General features: G+C 40.2%; 1 protein-coding gene across 2 annotated transcripts; it reads right to left on the bottom strand.

The window, feature by feature from the left end:
• Nucleotides 1–967: 967 nt before the first annotated feature.
• nlgn3b (neuroligin 3b) lies at nt 968–17,111 on the bottom strand. Of its 2 annotated transcripts, XM_034099495.2 has the most exons (7): nt 16,711–17,111; nt 12,838–13,508; nt 11,504–11,563; nt 10,579–10,728; nt 9,536–9,721; nt 6,512–7,301; nt 968–3,322 (listed from the first exon to the last, which is right to left on the bottom strand). In XM_034099495.2, exons 2-7 carry the CDS (start codon nt 13,316–13,318, stop codon nt 2,533–2,535), a joined length of 2,457 nt encoding a protein of 818 aa, XP_033955386.1. In that variant the 5' UTR covers nt 13,319–13,508; nt 16,711–17,111; the 3' UTR covers nt 968–2,532. The 2 variants fall into 2 exon arrangements, with proteins under 2 accessions (XP_033955386.1, XP_033955387.1); XM_034099496.2 differs by lacking the exon at nt 11,504–11,563.
• Nucleotides 17,112–18,077: the final 966 nt, after the last annotated feature.

The raw sequence follows: 18,077 nt of genomic DNA, 5'->3' as shown, positions 1-18,077 counted from the left end.
GTGCAATAACGTGCTTTAACCAGTAGGTGGTTTGGGTTAAAAGGCTGTCAAGTTTACAGTGTTAACAAAATAAAATATACTGCTGTTTCCGGTTTAGTTTACGACGAATATTATTTTGTTATTGTTTTGATATTTGTAACACAAAAGCGATGGAAAAAACCCATAGCAACCAAAAGATGGTCTTAACATGACCCAGAGGTCTAGTAGTTAATAAAAAACAATAATATCAAAACAAAATATTACTACTAACTTTATTGTGAAATTAAAACAGAACGGTAAAAGAATAGTTTCCGGTGTATTCTGATGCCCGATCTCTGTAGATAAATAAAGAACTAAGACAGATGTGTAATATTTAATGCAGCAAAACCATTTATTACAATGCATTCATGTGATGACTATCAAAGAGTAAAGCAAGCACTGCTGAATAAAGTATGATTTTCTCTTTTACGAAACGTTTTTTTTCATATGGAATGCAGTTGGAGGTCAACCAATCAAAGAGCTTGAGGACTGATCACGGGGTTCATGGTGTAGTCCCAAACGATAGCTGAGGATTCTGGGTAGTGTAGTGTCTTCTGCCGTCCAAAAACTCAGAAAAAATATTTGTTTCTCCGAATCGAAGGGGGAAAATACAAAAGCATTGCACACAATTCAAACCAATCAATGTTGTGTAATTAACAAGGACAATTTGGTGTTTTTTAGTCGATGAGTAGTGCATATATCACTGTAAAATTAATCGACAGTAAGGAGAATAGGCTACTTACTTCCGGGTGTAAAATTCTCCGTTATCCAATGGGAATGGACGCTCGTAATACAATACATGATCATTATCTTTTAAATAACGTTAACTGAAGGGAACAATCTATTTGACACAGCTGAAGCTCTGGCCTTCCTTAAAAACTAACTAATTTAATAAAAATAACAGTTGCATTACACACAATGCACGTTGTAGAAATGCGTGTGTGCACCACGACAAAGGAGCCTCATTCACTTTACATTGGGGTTGTTTGCGTGGTGCCGACACGCAAATGTAACAAAGTTCGTGACTCCACCACGCATTGTGGTGTTAAGGAGTCGTGGTGGAGTCACGCATTCTGGTGAGATCAGGTTGTTTTGCACATATGCAGTACTCCCCATGACCTGCAAACAGACTTTGATGTTTAATTCCCATGCATTACTATATGAGAGGAACAAACGTGGCCTTATTCAACCCACTGTAAAGCTTTGGACTACATTTCACACGCGTATGAGTAACCCTTTAATCTCTGTACACATTATTATCCCAACTTTTGACAAGACTCATTTCTTTGTTCAAAAATCTTTTAATAGTCGTTTTATTTAGATTAAACAACATTATGGTAGGTTTAAAGAAATCAAAACTCGAAGCTTGACGTCCATCATGTCCATTCAGTAAAGAGTGACCCCTGGATATATCCTGTTACGCACGGGGTCCAAACCACTGGGAGTACGCGCATTCATCTGTACGTTTCGTGATACTCCTTCATAAATGTGAATAATTTAGTTGGTATACATACAATTACAACGTAATTACATTTATGTTTCCGAAGATCTTACAGTATTCATAAACAAACGACAAATAAAATGTTGGCCTAAGTTTATTCTGTACAAAGAAGCCAAGCCAAAAGAACCATGAGTTGGTTGGAGTAGGAAAACACATTTTAAGCAATTTTCTTTTTATAGTAAAGCAGAAGTTATATTACTCCAATGTATTAGGCAAAATCTTAGACACGTAAAATAAAAATATAGCAAGGATACTCAAATAGATTACACAACGCTACATATGCGAAACTAAATGGTTAAATTGAACGATGCCTAATTACATTTTTGTAGCGTACTTCTCAGCACACACACTCACGCCCAGTCACACACACTTACATTGGAGTACTTTATTTTACACTCCCAGATAGAAATACGTTGGATAAACTTTTTTTTACCATGTGTGTGACCAGTTACATTTCAATCCATAGTTTCACAGTAAATCCTTGCGAGTGAGTTACAAGGCATTTTAAAGTAATAACAGTACAAATCCATTTTCATATTAAGCAATGTACCATGAGAAATATGTATAAAATAGCTTGATAATAATAGTTAGAATAATAATACTGCTTTTCAGCTTTTCCCAGATTTCATCTCTGTCCACCACGAGTCGTAATGTCACTTCGTTCCTCGAGATCAAAATAGATATCACAGAGTAAGAAAAAGCTTCCCATACAAATCCAACTGTATAAACATTATACTAAGTTCTTGCTAGGTAAAGTTCCAAAAAAGCCAAAGTGGAAAATGAAATGCACTTTTCTTTTTGTCTGCCTTTGAAAATGATTATTATATAAAATGACTTTGCAGTTAGACTTCCTATTATGAGAGAGCAAAGGCAGGATGTTGGCGGTTGTACACCTTTGGAAAAGACAGAACAAACATTTTCAATCCTATTTTACCTACACACCCTAAATACAGATTTACATTTCCACGTTTTATGTACGTCACGCTACTCCTCTCCTCTCGTCTCCCGCCAGGCTATACCCGAGTGGTGGAGTGGGTGCTAGGCAGGCCTGCAGAGCTGTACCCAGCTGGGAAGGTGCTGTATGGACTCATGTTGGAGAGGCCCATCAGGGAATTGGGGATCATGGTGATGTTGTTGGGGGTCATCAGTGGGATGTCGTCAGGGGAGCGGCGCTGGCTCAGGGAGTAGTCCATGCTTGGCGAGACGTGGAGAGGATTGTGAAGGGCCTCACACTGGTTCCTTTGCTGGGACAGGCTCTCGTCTATAGTGGTGGTGTGGCTCACGTTGTTGCCTTTGGTGTCGCACTGGGGACTGTGCTGCTGGGACAAGTCCTGCCGACTGCGCTTGTCCTTGCGGTAGTACAGGGCGGCGAAGGCAAGGACGTTGAGGAAGAGCAGCGACGCCCCGACAGCAATGGTGACGCTGAGCTCTGTGGAGTAATCTCTCGGGTTCGGCATGATCAGAGGGCCCATCTCTCTTCCCCCTTCACCGTTGGAGGTGGATGCAGGAGTCCGGCCTGTGCTGCCAGCCCTCTTACCGTTGGACTGGGTGGGATCCAGCGGCGTCACCTTGGTGGTGGTGGAGGAGTAGTGGAACATGTCGTGGAGGTTGTAGAGATGGGGCACCAGGTGTTTCCAGAAGGCCACCTTGGTAGCGCGGTAGTGATCACGGATACGAGGCTTCAGGCCGATGTGCAGGTACAGCTGGTCGTATGGGTCGTACTTGGACCAGGCTACCTCCTCGAAGCGGTTGGCCTTGGTGTGGATGAACTTAGTGTCCTGTGGCACTGGTTTGTTGGGATCCCTACAAACACATGAGACAAAAACCCTTGCGTTATTAGACAAAACAATTGGAGAGCTGCCAACAAAATAAGGCTGAGAAAACAAGATCCAGCAGCAGGGAAATTGACGTACTATACTACTGAAAATAAGTTCCAGAGCGTCAGCACTGGCGTTCAAGAAAATAATAAACCATCTGAAAGCATTATGTAATTTGATTACATAATATTCATGTCCTTTATGTCCCTATATTTTAAACTGGTATTATTATTTTTCGGACAAACTATTTGTGGATGGTAAAACAATTTTTTTTTCTTTCGTATCCTTTTAAAACTGCTCCTCATCACTCATAGAATATTCTCTTACCAACAGTGAAGAGCCAACCTAATGATGAATGAGTCCCAGAAATCAATTGGTACTAACAGATGAGAACAAATCATGGATGCTTAGAGAAATTAGAGGAAATATGTTCCTATATTACTTCCTGCATGAGGAACATTGATGTAGAATTGAATGATTCAGAACAGGCTATAATAACAAATAGCTCTTAGAAATGAAAAAAACTAACATCTGACCATTTTGTTTTCTACAGTTCTTTGTTTTGAACATTACGTTGATTATTTTACATGTGATTTTGCTTATATTTGCCAGAACATGATCATTTAAGTTGTGATAAGATAACCACATAATTTCCAAATGGAAACTGAAGGGTCAAGAAAGAATACAATCTGTCAAAAACACAATGTAATATCACCATCTTTCCTCCAGAGCTCAGCATTCCCTCATACGCACTACAACAGTCGCCTACTGTGACCCGGGCTCTGCTAGGGTCGTCACCTCGGAGTCTCTTTGCAGCTTTGCATTCAATATGCAGGAAGACTCCAGCAGGGCAGCAGCAGCTGAGTCCTCCACTACACTACAACTCACTTAGTGGTCTCTCATCACAGCAAATCTGTGCCTCTGTATGACAAACTGTTAAACAAGCTGTAGTGCTTTACTCTGTTGCACTTTCAACAGCATTTTTCTTTAGTGCTGAGTCACTGTTAGTGTTATATCCGGTCGATACCAGGCCATAGCTTCTCTTGGAGGATAAACCCTCTTTTGTGAACAGCTAGAACACTTTATTTAGCAGAGAAAGTCTCCTTGAAATGCTTTAAATGTCACTGCTTCTAATAATAATCCAAAGCAAACTGTTACTTGAAGGATTCACACTTCAAATATATATAAGCAGACATAGACATAAGATGGCGGAGGTTTATGGAGAACATCTTAACCGTCTCCTCAAATTTGATCAACTTAACCTTTTTGTAAAACCCTGAGTGACTACTTTAAACATTTATAAGAATTAAGCTGTAAAGTTTTAGATATATCACCTTCAGGAAGTCCGCATGAATTGTTATGTGTGAAAAGATATATTGCATATACTGTACGAAAGCCTACATTAGCTCAGCAGGGCATTTAAAGGAGACAGCTTTTCATTAGAGGGAGTGTGCTTATTTTATGTGACTGTACAGAAAAGCCTCACTACAGTTGTGTGGGTGGTGTACATAATTGAATAACTAGTGTGAAAAAATGTTATGCGAGTAAAAGAGTACTGTTCTCTATATGTATGTAAGCTGAATAAATCTGGCAATGGTATGGCAGACCTAACAAACGAGGAAATTCATTTAAATGTATAATAAGTTAACTGAAGCACTATGTACCATGAGAGAGTTCTTGTGAACTAACACAGGGGAGAAGAAGATAGAGGCTGGATGACAAGACAGTGGGAGTGCAGGCTTCATTAGGAGGAACTACTGAATTTTATGTTTCTTTAATCAGTGTGATAAAACAAGAGTGGATGCAGCAAGAGTTAGAGGTTGGTCATGTCGATGGAAATAGAGTGAGGTCAGTGATGTTAATCCACAGGCCATGGGAGGGTTGTAAAATAGGAAACTGAATGCAACTATATGTAAATGAGCCATATAAAGTGTACATACAGTATAAAGCTAATTTTGAGGGTCCTACTATATGTCAATGAGCCATATTAAAGGTGGGGTAGGCAATTCACTTCAGAAACACTTTTTGTTATATTCCATGGAATGCTCTTAACATCCCGATAGCAATGAATATATTAAATGCTTTGACAATAAATACATACAAAAAATTCATCTGTGGAAGCCGTAGCGCTGTAAAAAGCACAACCAATCATCTGAGCTGGCCCTGCTAAAATAACTGGATGGCCTACCTGCCTGTCAGCCTTCCATCTGTGCACAAACTTATCTCGCGTCATGTGCGCGTTCGTGTGTGTTGGAGGAGGGGCTCTGTCAGGAAGTCTGAAGGAAGGGGCAGATTTATTCCGGTTGTGTACTTTCAAATTCTAGCACACTCGAGCTGGTTTCTCCATTCTTACCTACCCTACCTTTAAAGTGTACATATTAAGCACATGTTAATGGTACTACTATATGTAATGAGCCATATTAAAGGGTACATATAAAGCTAATTAAAAAAAAACAGTCTTCTCTGATTGGCTTATCGGAAGAAAATGCTAAATTGGCTCTAAAGCCATGGGTGGAGACACTCAGATGGTGGTTTATTCTAAAAAGTCTGCATGGGACATAGAAAGGGTAACCAAATTTGAATTATAACTTCTTCCTGCGGTAGACAGCCTATTAAAGGGGCCCTATTTAGCTTGAAACCGTTAAAATCCCAAAGTAGGAGAAAGTTATCTCCTCCACAATCCCGCCTGCCTGAAACGCCTCAAATGGGCCCCTTTGTTTACTTCCACAAGAAAATGACATCACTAATTCATATTTGCGCTTCTATTAGCTAGCACTTCAATACATTGTACATGATAGGCTATGAGGCGGGACACTGCGGTTGACCAATCACAACAGAGTCGGCCAGCTAACCAATCAGAGCAGACTGGGCTCTGGTTTCAGACAGAGGGTGAAAAGAGGTGCTGCAGCACAGGAAAATAAAGACCTTTTTTTAACATTAAAGCATGGAGACATGTCACAGTAGAGGCACAAAATACAAGTATGACCCTGAAAATAAGCATATTAGGACCCCTTAAAAAACATCCCGGGTTGTCTTATTTGAAATTGTTTTGGTTGATAGGCTCTCCAGATGCCTAAATGTATGAAACATCTCTGAAAAAGTTACTTTTTTCATGTTTTCTTTAAACATTGACATTACATTACTTTGGATTGTCCCTTGATTTGCTGTTACTTACCCACTCTTGGCGAAGTTGGTCCAGTAAGTCATAACCACTGCGCTGAGCATGATGTCGTTCCTGGAGAAGTTACAGGGGAACAGGTCGGTGGGGCCCACCATGGGGATGCCAAACACATAAGGCACCTCATCTCCATGTGCTGAGTCTGACCACACTGGCTTCATGAGACTCTGGCAGTGGTGGTAGAAGGCGTAAAAGTAGGTAGGCGAGCCGTAGCGGGCGTGCAGGTCAGCGGTCACCACTGAGGGCTCCACCCATTGGTGGTCGGTGAAGAGAGCCACCAGAGTCTTCCTCCTGGTCTCCGGGTTGTCCTTGTCAGCCCAGTCAGTGTACATGAATTTAATAGTCTCCCTCAGTGTGTCTTTTCCTTCTGGGTAGCCGTACAAACTGTCCACAAAGTCTGACACTGCAAAGTCAAAGTCGCTGCCAGACACGCCGTCCTCCAGATCCATCACGTTCTCCACAAAGCGCAGCCCCTCTCCCTGATTAACACCAAGCATTATATCGTAGTTTAGGAACTCGCCCTGCTCCATCAGGATCTCTGGGTCGTCCGGGATGACGTCTCCGTCAATGACAGGACCGAAAGCGACACGGTATCGAGCCGGTTGGATGTCTTGCTCCACCAGCTCCCTCGCACTCTTCTTCTGCAGGCAGGAGACCATGTCTACGGTGTCTAGCACGTTGCAGCCAACCCTCTCGGCCAGCATGCGAGTGTACTTGACCGGTTGGTAGTTGACAGCCCAGCTGGACAGTGCAGAACCGCTTTGGATAATGGCTCTGTGGAACAAACCTTGGGAGACAAAAATTCAGAACAAAAAGACACAGAAGACAACAGAAGCCAGGGGAACGGTGGTTAGTATTAGTATTCCTTTTTCATTGCAAACCTTAAGAGCTTACTGAACCGCCCCAAGCAAATACATGACTCACTTTAAACTAATTGCTATTCCCAATGAAATCCAAGGTTTGTTGACACACAACATTTAGGTAGATACAAGCAAATAAGCCCACATGTCATGTACTTTGAATACTTGCCAGGCAGATAAAGCATTAGTGTGAAAGAGAGAAAAGGCCAGATTGAGCTTTGCTGATGAAAAGCTGCTCAGTAAAGCAGCTGGTGGAAGAAATTAGCTGCTAATAGGACGTTGTCCCATTCCATTGTCATTACAATTTTAGAAAAAGACAGAAATACCGTATTTTCTCTGTTTATCCCTTTTTTCGTTTACGTGGTGTCATTCCTAAGTGCGGATGACTGTGGACACAAGTCAAATTAATGATCAATTTGCAGGATTGTTTCAATGAGGTGTCTAGTTTTCCCTCTGCCAGTGTATACACTCATTCTGTAATTGTAGAATAGTGATACTGTGTGTATAACGAGCTGTATACTGTAGCTTATAGGCTTCTGATTCCAACTGTGCGGTGGACGGTCTGTGCAGGGAGCTGAATATGCAGTAACCCTGATCCTCTAATGTTGATACAGTAAACACGATGCTCTGTTGAATTGTTTTTATGCAGCGCGCCACCTCTGTCTCTAGGGATTTTGTATCTACCACCTAAAAATGACAAGTGACATGTATCAAGTCAAAAAATACTCTGCTGAGGTTAAAGCACAGCAGTCGCTGAAAAGAGTGCATGGGCAGTGTCACTTTCTCCCTTCCTTTACTGTCATTTATTTTTAGGGCAGCAGCTAGCTAGTCTACTTCAAAGACAGCTGGAGGTGTTTGTGCATTCACTGCATCCGAGCTAGGGCATCAAATACAAACCGTACAAAGGACAGTTGCCGCAGCCTCCCTGGCATTGACGAAAAGATGCAATTTGTGCCCTTCTTGTGATTCTGTCCAGCATACAATGGGAGGGTCGGGGAAATAATACGGCAAAGATAAGAGTTTCAATTCTCTGTGGGCCATCCCTTTTGAAATGTGCATCCCTATTTTTTTGCAAGGAGCTTTGGATAACTGTTCACTAAATAGCATAATATTAACTTCAAAGAAAAGTATGTTCCAACATATTTGTTGTTTACCGGGGATAATCAGATATCCGTTTCCTTTGGGTATTCAGCATTCATGTTTACACTACTGTCGACATTAACGTAAACTTTTTATTTTACCCATTTTGATTTGTATTATTTCCAGTTTTATTGTTTTCATATATTGTAATACCATGGACAGGTTTACTTAATTTCATTTATATTTTTCTTAAAACCATTACAGTATGTTTATTCTTGAATATAGCATCTGCATTAGTATCCTCTTATGCCCCCTCAATCAATAAAGTATTCATGATACTGATTCTGATACTCTAAATACAGGTATTTAAATTGAATTCATATTGGTTTATATTGTCGTTTCAAAGAATAATTCAGTTAATAAAAATAAAGCATCAGTTTGAACATGCTGTACTACATCGTGACATTTTCACTGCAAATATATGTTAGAAAGTAGAAATATCTCTAAAAAAACATTTAAATAATGTCGCTAACACAGCGTCTGCTCAATGCAAATAAATGCTAATGCCAAAGAAATGAGTGCTATTTTTATATTTCGAAGACAATACATGGGTAAAAAAGGGTAAAGAAATCTGAAATAGGGACATATTAGTCAGTCCAAATGGAGAAACTGATGGACACAGATGAATGTGAAGTCATGGTGAAACTTTATAATGCCAGTAGGCTTCTTTAAGAGTTTCACATTTTAGGAGGCAAAGCTTTTAGGCTGATTAGATTGAGGAGTGGGGAACAAAACCAATCAATTACTTAACAAATACCCCTATACCCTACTCCCACATCATAACACTTCATCTCCCTGACAGACCATTTAGAGCCCCACTTGAAACAAAGAACAAAAGTCCAAAATAATTAAAATGTATTGTTCAAAAAGTAACTTTGGCATGCTCAGGATGAGCAATTAATATAGTTGAATTTTGACACTGCTGCTAAATGATTTCATTAATTGCTACTTAAACTTTAGCTAAAAATTGAGTAATTCTGAAATAACTGAAGTCGTAAATAACTGAGATGGGGATACTTACCCTCTGAGTGGTGGGACAGAGTTAGCAGACTGACGCAGGAGGCACCGATTCCAGATCCAAAAACTGTGATGCGACCCGGGTCTCCTCCAAAGTAACCGATGTTCTTACTGATCCAGCGGAGAGCTTGAATCTGGTCCAGGAGTCCGTAGTTTCCTTTTGCTGCCTGATCACCAGTACTGAGGAAGCCTGAAGCACACAGAGAGACTTCAGAGGCAGTGCTGAAGAAGAGATCCACAGTCTGTGCCACAGCTTTGATCTAAAGTTGTAGCCCAGCAGGGCATCTGAGTGAGCTGACACCGTTTCCCCTCAGGTGAAAATATGCCTTTGCTCTCTCCCACAGTGTCTGACAGCGTCAACTTCTCGTGATACGGACTCCAACAGTGGCACCCCTCAGGAAGTAATAAGGGCTCAGCTAGTTGAATCTGAATTCCTTCATCGCATGTGACTTAACATAAAATTCAATGTGCATAAATAAATAAATCATTAACTTTACTCTAGATGTATTCCCCCCAAAAAACGCACACTGGTCCGTTGCGTTCTTACAATTGATCCTATTACCCATTCCCTTGTCTAGTCTGATCTCGACAATGTACTGTTTTGAATGATAACCACAAGGGAAACTCTTAACCTTGCAATTTTTTTTTGAATACTACATCCCTCAAATACTGTATTTAAATCATTTTGTTTTCTTTTACGAATGGAGAAGGCTTATTCTTTTTATAACAGATTAGATAAATCCATCTGAAGGAAGATACATGCATTTTCAAAGTGGGTCTGAAACATACCACGATTTGCATCACCGCTCACTTTTCCTCTGAGGACAACATTTTTATGCAAATCAAGCCACACTGCCAATATCTCAGTTGCCTATATTTAACCTATAGTCCTGTGCATTTTTCTCTCATCTCTTATATTATTTATGCGTAATTGCAGAAAAAAAAGTGGAAATAAATGACCATAATGTTTATTCTCCTACATTTAAGAGGCTAAATACCCCCTTTAAAACACCATTAACTGTTACCAAACAGACCCGTTTCCATCACCTAATATTCCGATTCTGTAGTTGAGCGTGACCACGACAACGTTCCCATAACTGGCCAACACGCTGCCGTCCATCATGTTCCCGGTGCCCTCCATATAGGAGCCTCCATGGATGTAGACCATCACAGGTCGAGCTTCAGAGTCCCTTATATCTGCAAGGTCAACACACACACATATGCTGAGCAAACAACGATTAAATGGATAACGAATGTAGCACTGATATCAAAACGTATCAATTGTTCAGTGTGAAGCATGAGTAAAGACAGATTAGAAAAGGTGCTTGGAAGCAGTGATAGGCTTGTGGTTTGGAAAGTGTAATGATATTTAGAAAATGCATGGTAAATACTCTTTAAAGTACTTCCTCATTGACCATTTTAAAATTACAGGTAAAAAGAAATAAGCATATATTTCTTTGATTTGCGGTTTGATGTCAGTTGAGAAAGATATGCTGTAATGATGACTTTTTATAGTTTAAGATATAATAAGCATGCACAAGCAGAAAAAGCATGTGTGTAGACTTGGACTGAAAAAGTCCACACTACACCAAGGTCTTGTTACCAAATGCTAAAATAGGAACGGTTACTTCTTTCAATAAAAAAGGAAAATCTATGGTGCATGTTTGGATTTTTTACAATGACCAATGGCTGTCTTTAAAAGACTGTAAGATATAGATAATGCAAATCTGTGAATCAATGTGCATGGCAGCAGAGATGTAGCTCTTACTAAAAGGATCGTAAAAGAGCTCAAATGTGCAGCAACAGCGATCTCATGTAAAACCTGATCAAAATGGTCTCATCTCACTCAAGTACAAGGAACCGCAATTGTTTCTGAGGAAAGAAGAAGCTAAGAGTGTTAGTTTTAGTTAGTTTTCACTTAACTAAAATAAAAGAATCCATGCATCAAGAGTTTGAACTCTTAAAAAAATACCTTCGGATATATGAGCATCAGCATGTGAGAAAGCCGCCCCCTTTTTCTTGTGATGGCTCCCTGCGATTCACATAAGAAAAAAGAAGTACAAAATTCAAAATAGCATGGTTGACTGTGCCTTTTGCTTAAGAAAATCCGGTCCAATTAAACTGAATGAACCGGGAGCTAAAAAGATCCATAAATTAAAGGCAAAAAGAAGATTAGCCCATTTGCATGTGGCACTTTTACCTGTGATTGCTTTCTGACAAAATGCAGATGAAATTATGTAAAATCTAAGATCTATGACAAAATGACATTATAAGCTAGAGTAGAGATGCAAAATAAGTGTTTGTTATTCTGTTTTCATAAAGTAAACAGATTCTTGTCCTTGTTAGATATTTGTAGGAAATGGCACAGGGTGTATACACACACACGTCCACACACACACCTATGAATGCTTTATTATCTGTCTTTATATTGATCCAGCTGCCTCGGCTTTGACTGGAGTAATACATCTTTCTTGGTTCATTATTATCTCTGTAACCAATTATATTTTAGAACTAACTGTCATGTTGTTTTTTCAGGTTAACTGCTGAGAGCTGAACACGGTCTAACTTTGAATGACAAATGTTTCATGTTATAATAAATGCTTGAGGGAGAAAAAACATGTTGACCTGAATTAGAGAAATTAATTAAATTAAGTTAGTCAACTACAGGTTAACGACTGAGACACAAAATGTCCCCTTGTTCATTTCACAGTTCTTATACAAACAAAGGATGGATTCAACTAGAGATAAACATGAATTGACTCCCACTAATTGGCCCAACAGAAACAATGTCTGAGAAAAGATGAGATTCATTAAAAAATATGGAGCAATCTCCTTTTTTTGTTCTATCTTTACCAGATCTTAGTGAATCTTCAGGATGATCTTTGATGCTCAGTGGTGATGGCAAACCGGGCTCATCGTTAATCAAATACAGAAATGTTTTCCTCAGTTTAGTTGGACAAATAGAGATATTGCGATATGATATTTAGCTGGGTGTGTAATGCTTGTAAGAAACAAGCACAAACCCGGGTATATTTATGTCCAGTTGCGCCTCAGTGGCATCAGAGTATCTTCAGTTGCCACAACTCCAAATGTATGAATAATTTCCCGCTTATCAATGAGCACATGATTGTTATTTCAAATGGATTGCAAGTAAAAGCATTGCTTTGGATGGTAAATCAGCACTTGGTGGCAGCATTGACATGAGCAGTGGCCGCACACATGCTTTATGATGATAACAGAGCAACATCGATAATAATGATCAGAAGATATGAAAAGCCATTGCTGCCTTTTACCAAACCAACTCACCATCCTCCGTCGGAGAGTAGATGTTTAGATACAAACAGTCCTCGCTCTGATCCTGAATGTAAGTAGCTACTGTGTCGAGGTTATAGGTGAACCATATGGGCATCATGATCTCGGGCACGGTGTTGTGGATGTTCTGAGGGCACACGGGCATGAAGTGGGTAGCATTCTTGACTCCGGACCAAGAGGAGGGTTGGTCGGGGGGCATGAAACGCTTCTCACCGATTGGTGGAGCAGCGTAGGGGACCCCCAGATACTGATCAACAGGCCGGAGCACCTCGCTGGGCACGGGGACCCGAAGACCTCGGAGTTTCCCAAACTGAGTAGTCACTGTCGGGTAGAATTTCTGACTTGTGGACTTGGTGAAGGACCAGCAGGAACATAGTATCCACCAAAGAAGAGCACAGTGGGTGACGGTTACAGTCCCTTGATGGTGCAGCAGGTGTGAAGGCAACAGATGGTCTCTGAATGTAGCCAGCCACATGGTCTGGGCAGGACAGTGCCCTTGCACAGCACAAATGCTCACTGTAGTGTGCGCTCAGTCCCTTTGCACTGAGCCTATCAAACAGACATCACTCACTATGCCTTTGGCAGTGACGGTTATCAAATCCAAACGCACCTCAGCCAGGTATGGAGCGCCACCACCTCCACTTTTCATTGCAGTGCACACAAATCTGAAAACAGGAGGAAAAAAACATCAAACTATGAGAAAATAGTCAATTTCTGCATAATTGACTACGTTTTGATAAATGTATTATCATAATCCTGTATCTTGGGGCTATCAATACATAGTTTTTATATAGCTTTATATCAGTATGCCTCATCCGATGTAACGCTTCAATGCTAATGACCTTTTGGGGGCATATTGCTGTCTTAAAAGAGCAAATGTATGCTTAGACATGTTCAAATCACTGAATACTGATCTGTGCATCAGTGGGGGAGGAGATGAATCTGAAAAATCCATCTGTTGGGATGTTGGAGTGATGCTGCGAAAAACATCTCCACTTAAAAGGTGTTAAGCAGCCCTTTTCTTCTTCTAAAATCAACATAATGAACTGCAAGGAAAGCCAAATCTTACAAATGCATTGAAGACAGATTAAAATGACATTTCTGGGAAATAAATATCTGATTACATGTTTGCCTTTGGTATTTTAACAACACCAAATATCTCACATCATAGATAGGGAATGTTTGAATGTTGTTGTGTCTTACATCTACGCAGCACTGGCAGTGACTGACTTGAAGAAGCATAATGGAGAAGTGTCCCAGAACAAACATGTCTGATGGGACTGCAGTAGCACCAACGCCCTCCTCATAAAGCAGAGTAATTGCAGGTTAATTGAAAGGCTTGAGGGAGGCTTTTAGGCAGCAAAAAACATTTGAGTTCAATAACAGGGGAAAACGAGCCTTTGACTTATTTTTGTGGATTTGATTTGTGGGAGTCTTCACCTGCTGCAATCGATTTGTTCGCTATTTATCCACTTCTTTCAACGGGTAAGTTTTTATTTTACAGCTATCAACTGATTTCTCTTACTTCTCACTGAAAAAATCAGATCTGTTAATTATTCTAGGGAATATTGCACTGCTTGATGCTAAGATACCATTATGAATGCTTCAGTAAGCAAGGGAATACATTCACCCCTAATCACATGTGTATACTGTATTCAAATAAGGTATAATGTAAGCTCCCCCATGGAGAACTCCGGAGAGCAAATTGTGTTGCAAGTCTTCCAATTAGCTACTTTGTTATCCAAAGTGCATCCCGTCTTAGTCCTTATTGTGTAGGGTAGCAGGAAGCATATTATGCTTGGCATTGGTTTCTCACTGGCTCGTCAATGAGCAAAGCAAAAACAAGCTTGTTAACCTAATCAAATCTATTGACGAGTACTGCCTGGAGCTTTGTGAAAGACTCCAACTAAACTGCTCTCTGTCAATCTGACGGATCTATCTATTATAACAGTGGGACAATTTGGTTCTCCTTAGAGGAACTAATTAAGCATATATGTGGTGCATTGGCTTTTCTCTGCAACATTTTGTTTACACAAGCATGGACGTCCACGCAGTCTAAAGGGTGCACGTTCTCTCTTTCAGGTAATGTAGCACATTACATGATGCAAACACCATGTATGCCACATATTTAAAGAACAAGACACATCAAATGAATATCACGTCTGATGGAGAATTATTGTACAGTCTGCCCAAGGCCAGCTTTGTCTGTATTAATTAACACTCCCCATAGCCAAAAAAAGGACAAAACTTGTTCAATCTACTATCTGTTATGTGACAATGATGTACGGCTCCCAGGACATTAAACAATTTTAAAAGATAAAGGGCCTGATTTTCTTCCTAGATCAGGGCACATCTCATGGTTCGGAAATGAAATTGATAATAAATCACTTGGAGGTAAAATCCTCAATGTTCACAAAATCTGCTGGAAATCACTGTCAGTGATCTTAAATAGCAGATATGGTCTAAACAGTGGGCATCAACAATCACACTTGGTCGTCTGTAGCCCACAAAGCATCCCCACTGCCTGTGCTGCTGTAGATCAAAGGGATAGAATGAATTCTTAAAATGAACAGCATTTCCTTTTAAATTACCCATGCATTCATGATATTAGTATCAGTGGATGTGCTTTATTTGTGCTATTTGACATCAGCTTAAAGTTCTAGTATAAATCACTAGAACAAAGCTGTGAATGACATGTGTACTTTCATTTTGTTTAACTGATTGTACTGCAGACTTACTAAAGCATCTGGATGCTGCCTGCGCTGCAGAGTATTCTTTTTACCAACTTGTGATCTGCGATGGGACAGATGTGGATAAAAGCTTTATAGCTTACACCAAATAGGCCATGTAATAAACACGAGCCATCACTCAGTCGAGTTTGATGCACTGCAAGTTTTGGGGCAATTTAGACTGGCATCACGCCCAGCAGCAGAAAAGGAACGAAACATGGGTGAAATACAGTCTGTCTTTCCAATTAAATCCTTGCAATAACTCAGTAAATGAGCGATAAGTTCAAACAAATCAAGATGTTTTACAACCATAACATATAATTCTACTTGACTATTTTGAACCAGCCAGATGTTTATGCATCACAGATGTTGTTTGCTATAAAATACTTAAACATGACTGACTTGATCCCATTTACAAACCTATTATGATTACTATAATCATGTTTCTCTCCCACTATTACTATACACCTACATAATCGACAGGCACACAAATCAACACCAATTCAGCACTTGTAAAAATCTCTGGGACAACATCTTATCGATCAGAATCTGGTAGCCTGGGGGCCCTCGACATGAAAGCATTTGAGAAGAAGCCTAGTCCTATGTCAGACAGCAGAACTGGACTCCCAATGCCCTTGTAATTCGACTGGTGTGGATCAAACCCGTTTTGGATTCCCCAGATCCCTTTAATTTAGCAATGCAATAACGAGGAGCAGGGATTGACGCATTGACTTTACCTTCTAGATGCATGCAGGTAGCACTCAACATAATGATCAGAGCTTAATGAATGAATGCACGGATCCAGACCCACAAAGCAAGCCACAGCCCAGATAGCATCGACAAACTGCTGTAGTGTGTATGCGTGTGTGTGTGTGTGTGTGTGTGTGTGTGTGTGTGCGCGCGCGTGCGTGTGTGTGCGTGTGTGTGTGCAACCTCACGTTGTGACTGGAAAGCTTATTAAATCTAGGTCTAGAACGATTTAATATGGGATCAAATGAAAAACATAGCAAGACAAAACATTCTATCGCGAACAGCTCTTAACGTTACAATTATCTAAGATGCAAATGATCGGTCTGGACAAGCATTCATCCCACGGAGGAAGAAAAAAAAACCAGGCATAATCATTAGGTTAACTCACCTGCTTTTACACAAGCTGATACGCGCTCCATCTCCAGATTTCCACCATACCATGCCCGTCAGTGTCGCTACAATACAATGGGGCTGGCTGTGTGTGAAATATGTCCCCCGGTTTTGCTATCAAAGGCACGGATCTGTACTCTTATCTCCTGCTTTGCACAGACTGTGTGCTTTGCGCATATACGACGCCAAGGTCAGGAGCGCCAACGGTTTTAATGGAGCGCCCACCATAGAGATCTCTGTACGGCGCCCACTGCCAGCGCGTTACTAGGCAACCACCGGGATACGCCAGTGCATTGAATTCACCCCCCTCCAACAACCGACAAAATCCCAATTTAGATACCATTAAGTAACTACCGTAACCTCGGACAGCACGCACGTACTCACGCGCTTTGTGCTCCTGCAAATCCCATCTACCTTTGACCAGATTAACAAGTGAGGCTATTGAAGCTGAGTGCAGGCCTGCATGGAGAGGAGGAGGATGTGCATTTGGAATACATTAGGCTATTTCATTGGCATAATCCTTTTAAGGAAATTAAGATAGGACAAGAAAAATATCCCTCCAATGTGTTTTCCCACGTGGCTTGGTAATATGTTTTAAATTAGATTCTTAATCAACTCATCTGCTTGTAGCAAAGTCCTAAACGATATGAATGTGCTATTGAAACGTCTGTTCTCCCATCACTAAGGGAATTGTATCTGAAAAAAGAGAAATGAAGCAGTGCTGGAGAGCCTTGCAGTGACAGCTCTGGAACACCAGGTCCACAATGTTTAACAAGCAGGTTGGATGGAGACAATACACAGAAAGACCGTCCCTTATTAGGACACAATAATGAATTGCTCTAAGGCAACACAAATAAAAAAACGACTTCAAGTGACAGGAAATTAGCCAATTGAAGGAAAGGGAACACTAGAAAATAATTATTACAATAAATTATAAATGCAATACAATATTCAAATAAGAAATGCAGCACAGAAGGCTTCAAAATAAGGTAAATTGACATAAAACCAATATAAAAACATGGATAGAAGGCCAAATGAATAGAAAATGGTGTTGGAAATAAGACACTTTTTTATAATGATAGTACAAATAAAAAGGATTAAATAAGATGAAAAATAATAAATACAATACTTAACATAAGATGGAAGATAAAACCTAATTATTCATAAAGAAGTTTTACACATTCAAATCAGTATCTTCATCAATAAACACTGCAGCACCATCAAAAGACCTCCATTCTCTTTGAGTCTTCTTCCCTTTCATACATACATCAGTTTCTGATGTTGCTCCTCTCTTTTTGGAACACTTGTCCTAGAAACGAAAGATCTTTAGAACGGTTGTGTTGTAGCTGTTGCTTCGTACACTCT

This window comes from Pseudochaenichthys georgianus, chromosome 14 (assembly GCF_902827115.2).
Source record: "Pseudochaenichthys georgianus chromosome 14, fPseGeo1.2, whole genome shotgun sequence".
Lineage (NCBI taxonomy): Eukaryota > Metazoa > Chordata > Actinopteri > Perciformes > Channichthyidae > Pseudochaenichthys > Pseudochaenichthys georgianus.
The sequence above is the reverse complement of the archived record's forward strand: the minus strand, read 5'-3'. Positions and strand labels throughout refer to the sequence as shown.